This window comes from Festucalex cinctus, chromosome 19 (assembly GCF_051991245.1).
Source record: "Festucalex cinctus isolate MCC-2025b chromosome 19, RoL_Fcin_1.0, whole genome shotgun sequence".
NCBI classification, from domain to species: Eukaryota; Metazoa; Chordata; class Actinopteri; order Syngnathiformes; family Syngnathidae; genus Festucalex; species Festucalex cinctus.
In genome coordinates this window covers 11,481,493-11,502,073 of record NC_135429.1, presented here as the reverse complement: position 1 = coordinate 11,502,073, position 20,581 = coordinate 11,481,493, and the positions used below count along the sequence as shown (strand labels likewise).

General features: G+C 40.4%; 2 protein-coding genes across 8 annotated transcripts; one reads left to right on the top strand and one right to left on the bottom strand.

Moving 5' to 3' along the window:
* Window positions 1-214: 214 nt before the first annotated feature.
* LOC144007763 (polypeptide N-acetylgalactosaminyltransferase 15-like) lies at window positions 215-19,201 on the bottom strand. Of its 7 annotated transcripts, none has more exons than XM_077507638.1 (16): window positions 19,123-19,201; window positions 18,764-18,818; window positions 17,803-18,046; window positions 11,990-12,104; window positions 11,571-11,603; window positions 8,774-8,916; window positions 6,282-8,493; window positions 6,045-6,211; window positions 4,156-4,360; window positions 2,865-3,032; window positions 2,591-2,708; window positions 2,025-2,225; window positions 1,824-1,955; window positions 1,040-1,141; window positions 826-963; window positions 215-750 (listed from the first exon to the last, which is right to left on the bottom strand). In XM_077507638.1, the coding sequence occupies exons 7-16, from the start codon at window positions 6,713-6,715 to the stop codon at window positions 565-567; spliced, it is 1,851 nt and encodes a 616-aa protein (XP_077363764.1). In that variant the 5' UTR covers window positions 6,716-8,493; window positions 8,774-8,916; window positions 11,571-11,603; window positions 11,990-12,104; window positions 17,803-18,046; window positions 18,764-18,818; window positions 19,123-19,201; the 3' UTR covers window positions 215-564. The 7 variants fall into 7 exon arrangements, with proteins under 7 accessions (XP_077363764.1, XP_077363762.1, XP_077363761.1 ...); XM_077507636.1 differs by lacking the exon at window positions 11,571-11,603 and having other exon boundaries at window positions 6,282-7,309; window positions 8,350-8,493; XM_077507635.1 differs by lacking the exon at window positions 11,571-11,603 and having other exon boundaries at window positions 6,282-7,309; window positions 8,370-8,493.
* gpnmb (glycoprotein (transmembrane) nmb) lies at window positions 11,681-20,304 on the top strand. The gene is made up of 12 exons (XM_077507633.1): window positions 11,681-11,866; window positions 12,965-13,120; window positions 13,791-13,934; window positions 15,403-15,576; window positions 15,720-15,881; window positions 15,963-16,307; window positions 16,372-16,416; window positions 16,499-16,687; window positions 17,458-17,563; window positions 17,829-18,049; window positions 18,124-18,214; window positions 19,797-20,304. Exons 1-12 carry the CDS (start codon window positions 11,797-11,799, stop codon window positions 19,948-19,950), a joined length of 1,857 nt encoding a protein of 618 aa, XP_077363759.1. The 5' UTR covers window positions 11,681-11,796; the 3' UTR covers window positions 19,951-20,304.
* The last annotated feature ends 277 nt before the right edge of the window (window positions 20,305-20,581 follow it).

Genomic DNA, 20,581 nt, shown 5'->3' with positions numbered 1-20,581 from the left:
TCCATTAACATTATAAAGTTTATTTCAATTAATAATCACAATTTTGTTGTTTCATTACATTATGCATGTTGTTGGATGTTGTCGAGCTCATGTACACTCTTTCATAGTGAATTATAAATTGTCCATTTGAAGTTTGAAGTACATTTGTTAAACAGTACAGTACTAATGCTAACATTAGCCAAAAGGGGGAAGTAAACAAATGTGCTAGATGCTGTTACTTTCTTCTGCTTGATTTTATTAACAATTTCATCAGGAGTACAATCAGAATCCTTAAAACAGGAAAATTACCAAAATGTATTATAATAAAAGATGATGTATTATAACAACAATTGTCCATTACGCCAGTAAAAATGGAAGAAAATTATGCAGTTTGTAGCTATAACAACCTCCAAGATGTTGAATTAAGATCCAGTGGGGGGTTCTAAAACGTCAATCCCAACAACTGATTGATTAATTAAACATAACAAGACCACTTCTGTCCGCACTCTGCACAGCTTCTACACAATTAGCACACAGTGAGCCACTATGCAGTCAAAATGATACCTGTTGAGTTTGTCGGGCTAATTACGGCGACACTAGCTGCTCGAAGTGCCACTGCTGTGTGGGATGCCGCGTGCAAGGGCGCAGGATGAGGTCTCCCGCACCCGAGGGGGCGGCGACTTCGTTGGACGGGTTGCTCCGTGGGGGGCGCCCATCTTTCACAGCCTCCACACACAACTGGGACTTTCGGTGGAGCAACTGGCCACTCAGCTGGAAAGGAGCAAAAGCTCGCAGACTTGAAAGTGATCTGTAAACATGTACGACATCAATACATTCCTGCTCTACCTTTATGAACGTCCACTGGAGCCTGTCGCCGATTGGCCGCTGACAGCGGGAGAGGACCACCCGCTCTCCGACGGCGTCCAAACACAGAGCCCCCGCCGGACCCCATCGCACTTCGCCCTCGGAGTTGAGATCGCAGTGCTGCAACGACCTGCGGGTTATCTCGGCGGCCTGCATCTTTTCACGCGGCGCTCGGGGAGACTGTTGCCATGGTTACCTGGCTGCCTGTGCCGCTGCATGGCTCTAGGATCATGGATCCGAGATGCGCCCCTTGACCCGGGATGTGGTCGACGCAGCCACCAACTGCGACATTGTATAGCTTTAAAAAGATGTAATCATGGGAGGTCAGGATAAGTCACATGTATTTTCTTAAAAGAAGTTTAAATATTTTCTCATACTGTATTTTCATGGAACAGTACTAAAGAAATGACACTTTGGCACAATGTAAAGTCATGAGTGTACAGCTTAAAACTGTATAACAGAGTAAATTTTGTGCCCCCTTTAAAATTAAAATAAAATAAAAAAATGAATACAACTAAAATAAAAACTAAAATAAAAAAAATAAATACAAAAATAAAATAAAAATAAAAACAATGTCAAGGCCCAACTAGTCACACAGGAGTCTCTTTCCTCTTGACATAAACATCCTAGCCTTGGGGGCTACATCGTACGTCAAAGTTGCCGCCATATTGGATGTGGCAAATGTTGAAGAAGCCTAATTCAATTGCTGCTTGGGGATGTACCAACCATTTTAGGAGTCACAGCCAGATCTCACAAGATGAAGACTAAAAAATGAGTTTAATTTTGACTTGAAATATTTTATTTATTTATTTATTTATTTATTTTAATTTATATATTTGGAAAACAGAGGCAATAGAATCAACTACAGTAACTTTCAATTTCACAATACTAAATGTTTACTCTGTTTAGGTAAGTACCAAACTAGTATTAAATTTATGTGTACGTATATATGTATGTGCTTGTGTGTGTATCCATATTACCTCGCCCGAGAGTCCTGGTCTATCCTGCGGAATGTAAAGTTGCGGATGGATGGTCGTCAGGTACCAGTGGAAGTCCCTGCAGCCCAAAGTCATCTTCAGCTGCAGGCGCTCGGTAATATTAGGCCTCTCAGACTGCACGTAATAAAGCACGTTTTTGTACATTTTGTACTTTATGCCTAATATTATGTGACACACACACACCTGCCTAATAAAATGAGCCAGCGTGTCCCGCCTGTAGAAGATATTGCGGTATGAGTCCATCCACGTGTCAGCTATGCGGATCTTGTTCCTCTCAAGCTGCTCCTGGTCTTGGAAACGGGAAGGGAGGCGGGGGAGGTGGTGGTCTAGGTGGGCCACTCGGGAGCAGGGAACCACCTCCATGGAGCCTCCGCACAACCACACCTTGGACAGCATTAGCAATAACAGCAGGATTAGGTTTCCTTTTCCTGTTGGAGTCTCTATAACACTTGAAAGAATGTGAATAGCGTTTTTTTGGGGTCTACACGCTGTACAAATTCACATTCAATTCATCACAGCCCGCATTTCCCCAAAATGGGGTCGAATGGTCAAGTAATATTTCTTGTTATATTGATCTCTGGTGAAAAGCAAAACATTCCTAGAACATTACTTGAGCACAACAACTTGGCAAAAGGCAACTGGATCACCCAAGCGCAGTGAAAAACCTTTAACGGCTTGACTCATATTTCATCATGCCGATTTCATGATTTATCTGGCTCTAAAACAAAAACAAATAATACTTCATTTACCCTGATTGACAGCTCAATTTGTTCCCCTCCCCACAGTAGAATACCAGGATCAAAGGCTCCCACATTATGGAAGAAATGTCTGTCAATGGCCAGGACTCCGCCTCCTAACGCTGGACTCCTTATTGCAGTCAGAATCAAAACAGGATGAAGTAATCACAGCACAGAGGATTGAGAAAAACATTCCGTTATGGTGTTAAAACGTCTGTACAACGGAAGTTCAACTTGGGGCTGTAGTCAAGACACAAAAAGGCCATAACAGATGCTGCATACTCACAGTACGGGTTCAATCGCCAAGTCTGAGTCCCCATCCAGCAGTTGCGGTTTGGACTCCCAGTAAAAGTCCAGATTCCAGTTGAAAACTCCCCACACAGGCCACCGGGTGGCGTTGTACTTGAAAGTCTCCCCGTGGATCACATCCATGATGGGGGAAACGACTCTGGTCCTGCATGAAGACACACCACATCCATGACGTGTGTGCCTGCGTCTAATAACACGCCGTCTTTTATTCCGCTCGGCTCTGGTTAACATGTGTTTGAAATATTTCCATCATGTGGTATAATCGAAGAAATGTCAAGAGACTAAATATGGTTCGCAAAAGAGAAATCATGTGACCATTTCCAGACCAAAGAGACTCCTAATTGGACGTCTAATTGGAGCCATACTGTAGGAAAACTGAGAAGCACCACAAAGTGGGCCAAATCAGGGGGACAGCATTCCCTGCTATGGAGCATTTGTTTCACATCCTACTAGTGCACTGAAAGGTCAATGTACTAGTATGTTCTTTGTCCTCACTATTAAGAAGACTTAGCGCATTTGTAGCATAACTAGTTGAACGACGAAGGGCACTTTCGACGTATAACATTTCAGAACACGAGTATAACTACTAGTGTTGCACTAGTAGAATGACTGAAGCACATTAGCAGAATAACTAGATCTCACTTTTAAGTTTTGTTTCCACTGGTGCCTTCCAATACAATATTTCTGTGAACTAGTAAAATGACACTATTTTTGTACACAAAAATAAAACAACTAGGGCTCACTAGTAAAATGACTAACATTTTTTTTTCCCTCAACTACTACCTCACTGCTCATGTGTGCACTAGTAGAATAACTAACGCACACTAATAAAGTGACTAGGGCACACTAGTAGAAAAACTAAGTTACTAGTGAGGCAAAACTGCACAAACTGCTTGTTACTAGTACTGAAAGTGACATGCTAAATGTCACTTAGTGGAATTTTATGTCTCTCTCTAGTAGTACTAGTAGCATGCAGTAAACTAGTGCAAACTTTTTTTTCCTCAACATAATGTAGTTCAACTAGTTTGCAGAAATGTCAAACATGTGTTTTACTAATGTGCTGAATGGTGTTACTAGTGAGGACAAAGAGTGTACTAGTACATGGACTATTCAGTCCACGAGTAAGATTGAATACATGCTCTAATGGTTTGCCACAGTCAATTGAGTGAGGTCAACTATAATTAGCTTAATGTTCTCCTGGAGTGGATCTGAACATTATGACAAGGACGCCAGTTTGCTGTTCAACAGCAACGGGATGTCGCTTTTACCTGTCCTGGGCCACCCTCTCCAGGAGTGGTTCCAACCAGCCATTATGACATTCACAGTGCGAGTCCATGAACACCAGAACCTGCCCCGAAGCTCGGGATGCGCCCAGGTTACGGCACCCTCCGACCCCGAGACGCTTCGTGCTGCGAATCAAGTGCACCCCATCCAGATGGGACACGTATTCACTGAGCATAGTCTTCAAGTGATCTGGAGAGACAAAGACGTGGATACGGATGGATGGATGTGGAGATATGACTGTGGATGGTAGTGTTTGAGTAGTTGGATGGAAGGATGTATAAATGGAGATCGTGTGTCTCTGGGTGGATCACTTTATTACCAATTTGTTGGGTTTTTTTGTTGTTGTTTTTTACTAGAATGGAATTATTATTAATTAATGGATTATTTGATGGGTGGAGAAGAGACAGGATGAGCGGAGGGAGGCTGGAGAATAGGATGGACGGATGTTATAGACAAGTGGATGGATGGATGGATGGATGGATGGATGGATGGATGGATGGATGGATGGATGGATGGATGAAGGGGAGACAGATGGGAGGAGGGATGATGGACAGTAGGATGGATGGATGGATGGATATTATAGACATGTGAGTGGATGGGTGAGTGAGTGGGTGGTTGGTTGGATGGATGGATGGATTATGACAGTTTGATGGATGGATGGTTATAGTCAAGAGGATGGATGAGCGGATGGCTGATTATAGACAAGTGAGTGGATGGATTAATGGATGGATGAATGAAGAAGGGACAGATGGAAGGAAGGATGATAAGAGTAGAATGGATGGATGGATGACTGGATGGATGGCTATAGCCAAGTAGTTGGATGATGAATGGTTCTAGACAAGTGGATGGATGGATGGATGGATGGATGGATGAAGGGGAGACAGATGGGAGGAGGGATGATGGACAGTAGGATGGATGGATGGATGGATGGATGGATGGATGGATGAAGAGGAGACAGATGGGAGGAGGGATGATGGACAGTAGGATGGATGGATGGATGGATATTATAGACATGTGAGTGGATGGGTGAGTGAGTGGGTGGTTGGTTGGATGGATGGATGGATTATGACAGTTTGATGGATGGATGGTTATAGTCAAGAGGATGGATGAGCGGATGGCTGATTATAGACAAGTGAGTGGATGGATTAATGGATGGATGAATGAAGAAGGGACAGATGGAAGGAAGGATGATAAGAGTAGAATGGATGGATGGATGACTGGATGGATGGCTATAGCCAAGTAGTTGGATGATGAATGGTTCTAGACAAGTGGATGGATGGATGGATGGATGGATGGATGAATGTTATAGTCAAGAGGATGGATGAATGGATGGTTGGATGGATTAATTGATGGATGGATGAAGAAGAGACAGGTGGAAGGAAGGATAATGAGAGTAGGATGGATGGATGGAAGGACGAATGACTGGATGGATTGCTATAGACAAGTAGTTGGATGATGAATTGTTCTAGACAAGTGGAAGGATGGATGGATGGATGGATGGATGAATGTTATAGTCAAGAGGATGGATGAATGGATGGTTGGATGGATTAATTGATGGATGGATGAAGAAGGGACAGATGGAAGGAAGGATGATAAGAGTAGAATGGATGGATGGATGGATGACTGGATGGATTGCTATAGACAAGTAGTTGGATGATGAATTGTTCTAGACAAGTGGAAGGATGGATGGAAGGATGTTATTGTCAAGAGGATGATGGATGTTTGTTTATAGACGAGTGGATGGATGGCTGTAGACAAGCAAGGTGGATGGATGGATGGATGATGACAGATGGATGGATAGATAGATGATGACGAATGCTCGGATATATGGGCCACATTTGCATAAATGATACCATCCTATTGGCAGACATACCATGAGTACTGAGGTCGTCCACTAGGAGGAGCTCCAGTAAGAAGGATCTGGGTGTTGTGCTGAGGACGCTGTGCAGAGTGCGTAAAAGTGTGGACCAAGCCTCATCGTGAAAGCAAATAATCACGCTGGCAGAAGGCAGCGATTCACTATACTGCTCGCCAAGACACCTGTCGCAAAAAGAATCCGTTACACTTACTACCCACACCGAAAAGTGTTTTTGGTTTCGTGCAGACTCACTTGGGATGTCGCGCCTCGGGCAGCGAGCGATACAGCGAGGTCTGGCCGTCTTCCTCACTCTCCGCTCCTTCTCCCACACGACCGGACAGAAATTCCTTCCTCGCCGCTGGCAAGAGCAACTTGTAATTCCACTTCTTGTGCGGCGGGTCCTTCGTACCCTGCGTGGACGCCACGAATAAAAGCTGGTCCTCTTTAAGCGAGTTGATGGGGACGAAGTCGGGTACGAGCTCCAATGCTGCGTCTCCGATCAGCTCCAAGTCGTCCGGCGGACCGAGGGTCCGCTGGAAGGGGCGGCGCGGGGCGTCAACGAGTTTCTGGTGGGAGCGATGTTCCCCTCCGTGGAAAAGATCAGAAACTATCAGCAGAAGCAACGCGAATCCGAGAAGCAGCAGCCACAAACACAGCATCCTCCGGTGTATGCCCAACAGCCCCATGTTGGAAAGAGGCACCAAAACCTAACCCAGTTCAATCATGACTTCCATGCTGACATTTAGTCCGTCCAAAAAAGTAACCATGAATGCACCAAACACATTTGTATCCATTAGACTGGACGAGCAGGTTGTCAAGAGCCCCAAAAACTCCAAAACAGCGGACTTGATCGCGTCTCATCGAGCACACCGCGCGGTCCTAAAGCCTGCACATTGTTTGGCTCCTACACTAATACATTCAACATGTGCACATCCACCTGCTACTCCTGTCAACACAAAGTAACTATAAAAGATGAGACGCGTGGGCAAAATGAAAATGCACTTTAAAAAAAAAAACCTTACTTGCTATTTTTTTTAATGTAGAATGTTCTACATAATTGTACTTTCCAATACAGTAACTGTAATTTATATACAGTAAAAAAAAACAATAATAAATGTATTAGATTTTTACAGTAATTAACTGAGCTTTTACACTAATTAGCTAACCAACTTTTCCCCCCAGTTATTTACTGTAAATTCAACAGTCAATTCTTTACAGCAAGAATCATTTGCGGTGAATACGGTATGACTTCTGCCAGCCAAACAAATTCTCCATATAACCTGGAAAAAAAAAAAAGTACAGTAAGTTATATTTTTTCATGTGTCATCTGTATTTATTAAGTATTTTTACATAAGTATTTGTACCCAAGTACAGAGTGTGAGTCATTTCAACTCCTCCAAAGAATATTAAAATCATTTGCTCCCAATATATGTATAAATATGTTAAATATTTTAAACCAGTGTCCCAAAGACGTATTTATATGTTGTTGTTTTTTTTGTTTTTGTTTGTTTTTTATGCTAGCGGATACCGAAGGTTTTGATGCAGCCTCTGAACTCAAGAGAACGGTTGAAGCAATGGTAGTTATTACATAAACGGCCAGCGGGTGGCAGCAGAGCATAAGAGATCAAATAGGGCCATGTTGCAACAAGCTGTTTTCCCCAGTTTTCAACAGATTTATGAAAAATGATGAAGCTTAGCTGTATTCTAATGTTAATTGATGCAAAACGGAAACAAATAGAAATATACTTTTTTTTCCTGATGACAAGACTCTAATCTTTCTTTTGGTAGGTTCCATGTTTTTATAGCAATAGAACACAATATACGGTGGGTGGGCCTTGCAAAATCAGTCAAAATCCATTGCTTAAAAACGAAAACATTGTCATCTTTTTTTATTTTTTATTTTTGCACTGGTTTAATTTTAATGACATTCGGAATAGTGTCTGACTCACATGCAGTTCAAAGGTTGAAAGGTTCTAATTTTGGTTCTGGTATGTCCTCCCCGCGCTTGTTTACTTTCCCTTCGATTATTTAAAACATTTGCGTGATAGGTTCATTGATGACTCTAAATAGTTATGGAAATGTGAGTGTGGATGTTTGCTTGGCTGGCAATCATTCCCCACATCTCGCACAAAGTCAGCCGGGACAGGCTTCAGCTCATCCATGACCTTTAGGAGGACACACAGAAAATCAAAGAATAGAAGACTGTAAATAATTTTTTTTTTTTTAGCACAACTTTTACGAGCCGTCTTTAAAATAGTTGACATGACTGAACAATGACAACATCCTATTTTGTTTTGCTCGTAACAAGCCACCCGCTCACGTCGTGTGTGCATGACAAACTTGGCGTTTTGGTGGTAGCCGTGCTGTGCTCACAGGCTGCTGGCCATCTGTCGGTGCTGGAAAAGAGCGGTGATGGAGTCCAGTTTGGATCTCATGGTTCTGTCTTGGCGGTTTGGGAATTCATCTGGATGGAGGGAAATGGAAAATCAAGCTCTCAGTGAGATTTAGAGGGTTATAGCACTGCCTGGTGGCAGTAAAAATATTTTTATGAGATTTTTTTTTTTTTTTAGTATTTTTAACCCATTACTGAACTCATACTGAAATAGTGAACATTATTAGTTTTTTTTTTGTGTTTTTTTTTTAAATGTTATTTGATTTATAATTATTTTATTTTATTGACAGAAGTTTATAGACATTTTTATACTGCCTGAGCTCAAATGAAATTAGCTGATAGTGAACGTTACCTGACAGTTTTATGTTGGTGGTTGTTAGTGACTTCCTCATTTCGTACCAAAGCTCACGTCCCTCCTCCGCCCGGAATGACAGGGCGGCACGTCCTTTCATGTTTGTGATTACAGCGAAGAAGAGGAGGGAACGAAGAGGACATCTGAGAAACACACACCGGGTTAAGTAGGAGTTCGTTTCTGTGTTGACGTGCAATCTCGGCTAATGTAGCGCGTCGGGATAATTGTTCTTTCTGGGAAAGAGCAAATTGTGGTAGGGGAGAAGAAAGAGAGGGTGGAGCCAAATGAGAGGCCTGCGTGGTGGATAAGAGAAGGGGTCGGCGGAGGTCAGTTGCATGTGTTCTGGTGGGAACGTGTCCATAGGGCAAATAAAAAAGTTCCAAAAGCGAACACTCCCATATGTCTTCTGCTTGAGCCAAAATACGCTGAAGTGAAGTTTCTGCTGCCAGTGCGTAGCAGAAAAGGAGGCACACGCACACACGCGCAGAGGAGGAATGTGTCTGCATTCCAACTCTTAATCAAAAAACATTTCGTGTGCAAAGTGAGAGGAAAGAAAGACACCTGTAACAAAAGGCCTGTGAACCTAACATGCAAATTAATTTCTTTAACTCATTTGCTCCCAAAAAACGTATTAATGCGTTCTATTTTAAATATTACCATGGTCCCAAAGACGTATTTATACGTTTTTGCTTTGTTGTTTCTTTTTTATGCTATAGCATAGAGAAGGCTTTGATGCTGCCTCTGAACTGAAGAGAATGCTTGCAGCAATGGTAGTTATTACAAAAATGGCCAGCAGGTGGTAGCAGAGTATAAGAGCTCAACCAGGGCCTGTTACAAAAAGCTCTTTTCCCCACTCTTTTTTTGTGATGAAACTTAGCTATATCCTAATGCTAATTGCTGCAAAATGGTAACAGACGCAAATATACTTTTTTTCCGTGATGAAAGAAGAGATTTTGATCTTTCTTTTGATAGGTTCCATGTTTTTATAGCAATAGAACACAATATTCTGTGGGCCTTGCAAAATCAGTCAAAATCCAGTAAAACAACCGGGAGCTTCAGTGAAAATGGCTGGGAGTGAAGGAGTTAATTGTCTATAATTGTGAATGTGAAAGGCTGGCAACCAATCCAGGGTGTAACCTTCCTTGCTTCAGAAATTAGATGGCTTGTCGTTGCTATTATCTTTTATCTTTTTAAATGAGAGCCAAGAAAAATAATGACATTTTATTAGTAGTAGTTTTGTTAAGCAGAATGTTTACATCTGAATCTGATTAGAAGTGCTTTTTTTATTATTCTGCAATATGAATTAATTTGTCAGGTAATTTCATTGTTTTTAATTTGGCAATAACTGAGAATATACATACACACATAAAGAAAAAAAACATACACACAAATTTTACCACAAGTCAAAAATAACTTGGCTAATGAAATGATGCATCGTGTGTTATAAAACACCAAAGAAGGGAAAAAACATGAATCATAAGATTTGAATTTGGGTTGTTGTGTGTGCTCTTTGGGGATTTGTCAGTAGGCTGCAAGAGGCCAATCACAGGGCACAGACAGACAAAACAACCATTCACATGCAATCATGATGGCAGCCCACTAGGCCACTTAGCTGCTTTTTCTTTGACTTTTAAGAAGAGAATGAATTTGTGCAAAGACCTCGTGAGGGGCTAACAGCGCTGAAACGGTGACGGCGATCACGTTGGATGACGACACACTTTGTACACTTTCCTTCTGCTTTTTTGGGTGGCTGTGGCGCAACAAGCTCCGGGCCCATCGTTGGGTCAGCATGGGTAAAGTCAAGTCACAATCCCGTGGACAGTATTATTATAGTTTTGTAATTTTTCATTTGAGGTAGTTTTTATTTCGTTTTGAGTTTTGTTTTTGAATGTAGTTAGTTTTAATTTAGTTTCCAGGGCACACCTTTGTTGTATTTTACACCTTTATATGTCTACATTTGACATCCCAATCAATCATTTTAGTCGACCTATTTCAATTCAATTCCTTCCTGAAAAAACTGAAATGAAAGGGGACAGAAAGAAGTAAAACTTATGTTATCTGCCCCTAATCAACAACAACAACAAAATAATCATCAACAACAACAACAACAAAATAATCAACACATAATAAATGACAGCGAGCGGTCAAAATGTTTTCATTATTGTCCTTGTGCTACCGTATATATTTTTTTTATACCCCCCACACTTTGATGCAATAGGTCAGGTATGAAACAATCAATTAATTATATAACAATAACAAAGCATTCTTGTTCAATGATTCTTTAGCCTTGTGTAAAACTGCTGCAGTTTGTAATACCTTCGATTTGACATATTCTGTGTATGATTTCCTTGATAAGTGTTCATCAATAATAATACCTAAAAACTTTATGTCATTAGTCCTTTCTATTGCTGTACCTTGCACAGACAGTGTTGCTTCAACATCAATATTCTTACAGCTAAAAATCATAAATCTGGTTTATGGCATTGAACTACTTCATAACTTTCTGAAACTCTTTCTCTATTACTTATAATACGTTATGTATATTTTGCCCAACATAAAACAAAGTGGCGTCATCTGCAAATAAAATAAATTTTAACAATTTCAAAATGTCATTTACATAAAGGAGAAAAAGTAGTGGCCCCAGAATTGATCCCTGGGGCAACCCACAAATGACATATCTGTGTTGACTGTCTACTATTGAATTCAAGAAATTGTTGTATTTATCCTACACTTATAACTTGACATTGCGGAATCTTCTTTAGAAGTGTACAAGAAGAAAAAGAGGAAGAGGACGCACCTCACTCCTCATGACTCCCTTGCCTCACGCACCCTAATGAGGGATGAGATGCGTCTCGTTAACAAACATCACATGTCTTATGTGCTCACCAGCACCAGATTCAATTATTGCACACAAGCACACAAACACGCAAATTGCAGCGGGACGAGCAGGGGAGAGGGAGAACATCACGCCGGAGCTCACATCCAGCAGAGGACTACAATTTATTTATTTATTTTTTTCGGAGATGGGAGTCTTGAAATATATTTTTCTTCTAGCATGCATCTGCCTCGTTCATCAAGCGGATGGACGCAAAAGTAAGCTGTTGAATTTGGTAACTTTTTTTTTTTTTTTTTAGTGCCGATTGTATTTAAATAATACTCTTAATTTTGATGAGTGTTCTAGAAGAAAGTATTTCAAATGTTTGCGGTTGTACTCACTCTGATGGTGTCAATCAGCTCACTGTTGCAATCAGAGTCTCATGAGTTTGATTAGCAGGGTCTCCACCGAAGACAAGTCACTGCATATTTTGCACTTCCGAAAAAACAAGCAATTCTGTAAATAAATACAATCATTGACATGATGTCACGTTTGATTTCATGTACATAATACTGTATATGAACACATATTTTAACCCTGGGTACATTGTGCATTTTTAAACATTTCAAATATTTATCGGATCCTTGTTTATAGAGGATGAACACATTCCATTTTAAATATAATTTAAATTCACCCTGGATTGGTTGCCAGCCAAGCATTTTCTGACCTATGCACAGTTTAGAGTAGCGGTGTCAAACTCATTTATGTTGATACGGTGTCCCTCGATCATGATCAGTTTATGATGGATAACTAGTTTTGAAATCAGAAGCCAGTGATTTATTTTAAAAAGGGACTGATAACATAAAACGTTTGCAATATCTCAATGTTACTTAGAAGAAAAAAAAAGGTCAATTTGCAGTTATGTATTATTTTAGCAAGAAACATGAAGTCGCCTTTGCGGGCCCGCATAAAATGATATAGTGGGCCAGATTTGGCCCCAGGGCCTTGAGTTTGACACCGATGGTTTAGAGTCTTCAATGCATGTTAAGAACATGATAATACACGGGAAGGCCTGAGCTGAGATTGCAACACAGAACCTCATGACTGTGAGACACACATGATCCAATTAATGAATGATGAATAATGAATTAATAATATAATAATGCTTATATATTAATTATTAAATTAATAAATATGTTAATTAAAACGGTAAAAAAAACATTAAAAAAATGTAAAAACGGTAAAAAAATATATTAAATATATAATAATAACAATAATAATAATAATAATGAATTCATGAACAAATGATCCAATTACCACTAGTTTACCATGCTACAAAAATAAATAAATAAATACAATTTTCTTTCTTTCTCCAGCATATGCCGACATGTTCCCACACAAGCACACGCCCCCAGGAAAGTCTCCTTTCCCCATCCCACCCATCCCAGGCTGGAATCCCGACAGCATCCCGTGGGACGATTACCTCTACCCGCCCATAAAACCCAAGCCGAAGGAGCTCATGCGCAGACGAGGTGAATTCAAGTTCTTGCCCGTACCGATGTTTACATATCTTACATTACCATTTAACACCTAATTAACTCATTCACTGCCAATGACAACTATAGATGTCAAAATTCAAGCAAACAGCCAGTGTTAATTTATTTATTTATTTTTTAAAGAAATTTAAAATAAAAATTTTAATATAAAAATAATAATAATTTAGTTTTAGTTATAGTCTTCTGACTAAATTTAATTAAACTCAGTCACCTGCTTGTATCTTAGTTTTAATCCAATTTTAGTCAACAAAAATAAAGACCAATTTTAGTCGACTAAAATTGGCTTTTGGAGGCCGAGACCCAGTATGTGGTCTCAGTAAGACCAAGACCGATCACAAGAACGATCACAACGCCCGTGTTGTAGGGTAACAGGAATCCGTTCTACGCCCGATGGTAGCACGTAGCAATGAAATTGTTGTCGTCGTTGTTATTCATAACGACAATGATTAATAACTATGGATGAAAACAATGAATAACTAAAACTAAATTCAAATTTCTTGTCAAAATTTGCACTGTTTGCTTGGATTTTTGACGTCTATAGTCGTCATTGGCAGTGAATGAGTTAATCTGTTTCATAAGTATACATTTATTCGAAATAAATAAAAATGACGACACTATGTTAAACTGTTGAACTTGTATGCCACAGGAGGCAAACCCACAGTGCGCCTCACCAGCGACAGCCCTGCGCTCAACGGTTCCGTCGTCTCATTCACGGCCAGGCTGGAGTTCGCCCCGTGCCAAAAGGAGGACGACAGCGGGGAACTCGTGTGGGACGAGCACTGTGACGACGGTACGGAGCTGGAGGATTCGGGTGCTGCCAAATTGGACTCACCAGGCCTCCATAACATTTTTTTTTTTTTAAGTATTTAAGTCAAATTTGATCTATTTAGATGATTGACAGCAATACAGACATACTAAATATATTTTTTTTAATTTGATGCCATAACGTGAAATATAGAGCATCTTTTGTTTTGGAAAATGAACAGTGATTAAATAAATGTAAAAAAAAAAATCTGATAAATTTGGCTTAGCATTGGGGAATTCAACAGGGTACATATTTGTACCCTTGCAGTTTCTACCGTTTGTAGGAAAATATGTATATTAGGGTCAATATTTGCCTACAAAAATATACTGTCTAGGTCAGGGATGGGAAATATTACAAAAATGCTTCCTCTCCCACACCTACTCAATTTTAAGTTGTAATAGCACTATTCACTACTAGATGGCAGACATCACCGAGTAGCACTTCTTCAGGTTCATTTCAATGAGAGAAGAAGAATATAGAGGTCTGTTTTTTTGTTTTGTTTTTTTTTTATATATTTTTTGGCTTTATAGCCTTCAATCGATGTCGACACCCATGAATGATTTTGTGGCATTATAGAGTCACTTAAATTATTGCAGACTCTTCTATCACAGAGACTGGAATAACTGGGATGTTACCGTTTCACACTAACGTCACAGTCAAGGTATGATGATAATGTAAACACACCTAAAGGTGAATTATTAACACGACGAAGGTACATAAACAACAGAGAACCGTTGACAGTTCGTTGAATGTACATAAAGTTAGGGCTGGTCAATTATGAAGTAAATATTAGTCATGATTATTTTGGTAATAATTGAAATCACGATTAGGACAATAACTTATTTTTTGGGTATAAAACAAGAAAATATTTAAATGTAAAAAATATTAAGGTAAATACAATTATTTTCTTGTTCCTTTTGTATGAAACAAACGTGATTAAATTAGTTATTTATTTTTTTTTTTTAAAAGGTGCAAATGTATAAATTTAAAAAACTCAAACCACTGAAAATGAGTTGTTGTTTTTTTTTTTTTTACGATTATGCTTATTTTGTAATTCCATCCATCCATTTTCTGAACCGTTTGCTCCTCACAAGGGTCGCGGGGGTGCTGCAGCCTATCCCAGCTAGCTTCAGGCAGTAGGCGGGGTACACCCTGAACTGTGGATTGTAATAATTGAAATTGTAATTGAATTTCGATGAATTGCAAAGTCCTACATAAAGTGCAAAAAGTTTCCCCATCCCTGAGCTATAGATTAATACTACTACTGTGTTTTTAAAACAATTTTCTAATCATAAACAGTACATGTATCTAGAGGTTCAATTGTGAACCTTATAGGGTACACCCTCAAGAAGAAAAATGTACCCCAACAGTACCCTTTTTTCTGACCGTGTATGAAAACACCACAGCACACCACGCACTCCAAATCACACGACTGCACTTTGCTTCATTGCAGCGAATGGACAAGTGCGCTCGGGCTACGTGTACAACTGGACATCCTGGCTGGACGATTACGGCTTTGGGAAATGCACGGACGCCACCAAATGCAACGTGTTCCCTGACGGGAAGCCCTTCCCTCAGAGCAACGACTGGAGGCGCAAGAACTACGTCTACGTGTGGCACACGATGGGTGAGACGCCTCCAAATCAAATGCATCAAATGCATTTCATAATCATTCACTGCCATTGACGGCAATAGACGTCAAATGATCAATTTTAATTGGGCAGGTAGTGAATGGGTTCAATAATTATTTTTTTTTCCCCCTCGATTCAGGACAATATTTCGAGACATGTGACGGACACTCCTCCAATCTGAACCTCAACACCTCCGGCATCCCCCTGGGAGCAGAGGTCATGGAGGTCATGGTGTACCGTAAACGCGAGCGCAGGAAGTACAGTCCCTTGAGTACTGACAACACCGTTTTCTACATCACAGGTAGAATACATGACCAGATACCCACTCATATTTTTGAATTTAATTGAGATGAATCCATGAATTGTCTCCGTGCTTGTTAAGATATGATCCCAGTAGCGGTGGACATCTCCCAGAAGTCCGCGGTCAACCAGTCGGCCAAGAACGTGTTCTTCCGAGGCGAGGATGTGGTCTTCCGGGTGCATCTCCACGACCCCAGCGGCTACCTGAAGACGGCGGCGGCCATCGACTACATGTGGGACTTCCGGGACGGCAACCAGGTGGTGACCCACCGCGACGTGACCACGCACGCCTACAGCGCGGTGGGAAACATGAGCGTCAAGCTGGTGGTGGAGGCGGCGTTTCCGGCCCAGTGCCCGCCGAGCGCCGCCACGTCCGCGTCGACGACGACCACGCCGACAACGTCCACGCCGACACCGACCACGACCGGTAATAAAACAAAAATGATAGCTAATAATTGTCCTTGATGGTCATGTTTGTATTCCGTCTCCAGAGCATCCCACGTCGACTCCGCCAGCCATGACGACGAGCAACCAAGGTGAGCTTGGAAATGCCAACGCAGCTAATTTCGCATGGACCACGACTTCATGTCATCGCGCCACTTTTTGCCGCCATCTCAGTGATATCCAGCTCATCTCCTGTCACCATGACGACGGGGTTCCCCACCACAGAAGTCCTCTCGTCCATTGTTCCCAGCGTGACCCCAGAGTCGACCCCTTTTGCTCTGCTTCGCAGCAAGCGTGTGCTCGAGGGCGACGGTTGTTTCCGCTATGTGCATGGAATCTTTGTGGGGAACATCAGCATCATCGGTACGTTTTTATTTTATTTTATTTTTTTTGTTTTTTTTGTTGCTTTCCATGTGGTCATATTTGAGAGCTGAAGACAATCAGAGCAACTGAGAACAAGAATGGGCTAACTCTATTTTGGTCATTTTTAATTGCAGAAATGAATACTGGCCCAAATCGAAATGCAGTTCACATTCTGACCTAAAGAGGGCAGTCCATTATTGAAAAGCAAGTTGTTTATTAGCTTGAATGCCAGAGCAATAAAAACTGAACTGAATCACGTTCATTTTAAAATATCTAAAAACATATTGATTTTTTTTATTATAAACTAATTCAAAAAATCTGAGGAAACCACAAATTATGTTAAAAAAAAAAAAAAAAAAAGCAACCATTGCCATATAAATCATAACGCCCCAAAGTTCTATTGCAGTCATAAAAATTTTAAATCACTCTCCTGAAACATGGCAAAAAATGGATGTAGCCCATTCTAGCTGTTAGTGTCTCAATCATAACCGAAGTCAAATTACTGTCAGAATTTTTTTAATCAGTGCTATGTTTTTTGATAGTTTTATAATACTGCCATCTGGTGCTACAGCTTATAACGTAAAATCTAATGAGACCCAATAAAAGAGCTGGTGTCATAAAAAAAATTTCCCCCTCACCTAGTAGCCTCAGCGTTTCAAGCAAAAAACACAAATAAGCTACCTGAATTGCTCTATTATTCAATTTCTATGTACTCATTCTCAAGTTCATATTATATCATTATGGAAAGATAATTTCATTTTCTTTCACAGAGCCCAAGCACCCACTAAAGAGCAAGGCCAACAGCCGTATTGTTGATGTGTTGGCTGCCAGAATAACTAAGACTGACATCAGCTTCCTGGTGAAATGTCTCGGCAGGTGTGGATGTAACCTTTACATGTCATTTAAAAGCTCCCTCTAGTGGTACACAAAAGAATCACTGCCCAAATACGGTTACGTTTTGACTTTGAGAACTGTTTTTTTGGGCATTTTTTTTTTAACTGATGTGCAATACATTTTAATTTAATGTTACTATATTGAAATATAGTGTTAGTTATACTGGCTTACAGTAATATTAAAATAAATAAATATTTGAGAACCACTGATTCAAGTCTTACCGGCAACTGTCCTCCCTCCTCTTCAGCATTCCCACATCGGCGTGCACCATTGTGTCGGACCCCACGTGCACTTGGGTGCACAGCGTCATGTGCGACGATGTCCCTCCTTCCGCAACGTGTGAGGTGAAGCTGAGGAGAACTTTTCCGCAGCCGGGGACCTACTGCGTCAACATCACGCTGGAGGACTCTCGCAGCATGACCCTGACCAGCACCACCGTCACCATCAACAAGTCCCAAGTGACCCCTGGTGAGTGAGAAAGAAAAAGTTGGAGGAATCTGCTCGTTTGTAAGAAGTTAATGGATAATTTCCCCTTCCGCTAGAGTCCAACAACCCTCATACTACTGAGGTGATCCTCTCTACAAGCGCAGTACTTTTGGCCTTCTTTGCACTGATTGCATGTGTTGTTTACAGGTAAGTAAGGTCAAACATTTCATATTTGCCATTTGAAGATTTGTGGTCACTTCTAAATGCCCTTTTTTTTTAAAATATAAAATACTTTTTTTTCCCCCCAAGAACACTGAATTAATCAAAAATATGGGCAGAAAATACCTGAAATAAATATTGAAGATGAAAAAACAAGAAGGTCAGACGTCAACATGGTGATGACATCATATCAAATATCTGGCAAAGAAGACTACTCATTACTCAAGCATAGCATTTATGTCTTCCCCACCTGCAAATTGACCCACAACAATACACATTTATTTCCCGTTTCACCTTCTCAGAACTCATCTTCTGCTCTACTTGTCCCATTTTGACAGTTGTTGACTTACTGCTTTTTGTTTCCTCTTCCTTTTTGTTAAAGGGAGTTTCTGTTGTCTGACTTTTGGTAAGAGTTGAACAACTTTGGAGCTGAAGTTCAGCCAAGTCTTCTTCAATTAGAGACTGTAGCTTTTCGAGTGGCTTGGTTCATAGCTGGAGCAAAAGTTAGTCTGGTAGTCAGAGAAAAAGTTTGGTCACCTGCAGGGGTTGTGAGGCCTTGGAGCATAAATTTGGTTGGGTGGAAGAGCTGGACCTGGATGAAGATTGGGAAAAAAAAAAAAAGTACTTATTAATTCAAGACAAAAATTAGCTTGTTGTACTATTAATTGTATAATTTTATGTCACTTTACTCCAGGCAAGTTTGTTACAACTGTCCCTGAGGGCATTAGCATAATGAGCTACGTTGGCTTAAGCTAACCGTTAAAACATTACCATAAAACAGCCCCAATGAAATATAGCAAAGCTAAACACATCGAAACCAATCTTTAATTAATTCAACTACCAAAAAAGGCTATGTAATAAAAATATGAAAAAAAACGTTCTTAGTTCAAACTTACGTTTTCTCTCAAAAAGGAGAAGCAGCTGATTCATAACGTGTTTGCTTATGTACTTATGCTGCATTCAAGGATGGTCGAAAGTGGGATAGATCAGAGTTGGCTTTTCTCAGTTCCGACAACCAAAATGGCGGACAGTGATCAATTGTTTTTTATTTTGGTCCTCAAAACTCATTTTGACCTCTAGAAAACTTACCTTTTTGCAATTTTGCTTCATTCATAGTTTTAATCTTATTTCATAAGCATTCCATACAGGTGTTTTTTTGTTTGTTTTTTGTCCATACAGTTAAGTAGTTGACCATATAATTTCATGCAGGGAGATAGCGGCAATACTGTCACGTACGTTGCTTTACGTGGAGTTATGTCGAATATTTATGAATGAAGAAAGTACTTTTCTACTCGAGTAAATTGTGTTTTGCCATTCAGAGTAACGTCACATTGTAGTCCGCCGGTGAAGTCGGGGTACTTTTTTTCTTCCGACTTCGTAAGTGGAATTTCCGAGTTAAAGTTCCCGTCCACACTTCCTGGTTTAAACTCGGAAAGTCCGACTTCCGACCATCCTCGAATGCAGCATTACATTTCGAAGTGACCGAGGGGGAAAAAATAAAAAATAAATTAAAAAAAAGGTTATATAATAGCCAACTTGTGGTGACAACACATCTTACTTCTCCTTCCAGACGCTACAAGGTGTACCGGCCCATTCCTAGGTCGTTTTTGGAGGATGCCGGCAGCCGCGCTGGAGTTGCAGGCAACGTGATGCGCCTGAGGGAGGCGCTGTTCCCCTCAAATGAGGAGCGTCATCACCTGCTGACCGAGAGGCATTCCCTCTAAAGTGCCCTTCTGTCACGGCACTCATTGTCACACAGTTAATGGTAAATCCATTGCATATAAAAACCGAGGATTAAACGCCACTAAATACTCAAGATGACATTAATATTCATATAAAAGTGTGTGTTGAGCGGTTGGCTCCATTGGAAATGGTGATTTACTCTACATTTATTTGAGGCACTGCTCTTTAATCTATTGGCTCATGTCAAAGGAAATCACTGTGTATGTAATCATTTTGCAGGAATACATTAAACGTATGTTTTTTTCAAGAGTTTCTAACATTAAGTGTAAAGCAGCCAAGCTTGAATTAGTAATTAAGAACATGATGGACTCTAATAAAAGCTGTCAACTAACAAATCCTTGTCAAGAAGCAGTTTAATGAGAATTTGCTCAACGCGCCAACTCCAAAGATGTGTGGTTGAATTAATTACGTTAAGATCATTCAAACAAAGTGACACAAAGTATATTTTACTTGGCTTGCCAATGAGAACATGTGGTACTTCTGGAAATTCAATCTGAGAGCACTTTCGTGGATCACTTGCGATTTGAGCATTCAACAAAAGAAATTTTGCGTGTTCCTTAGCATTAATTTTAATATCACGTAAACAGACCATATCGAGTGATGAGATCTAAC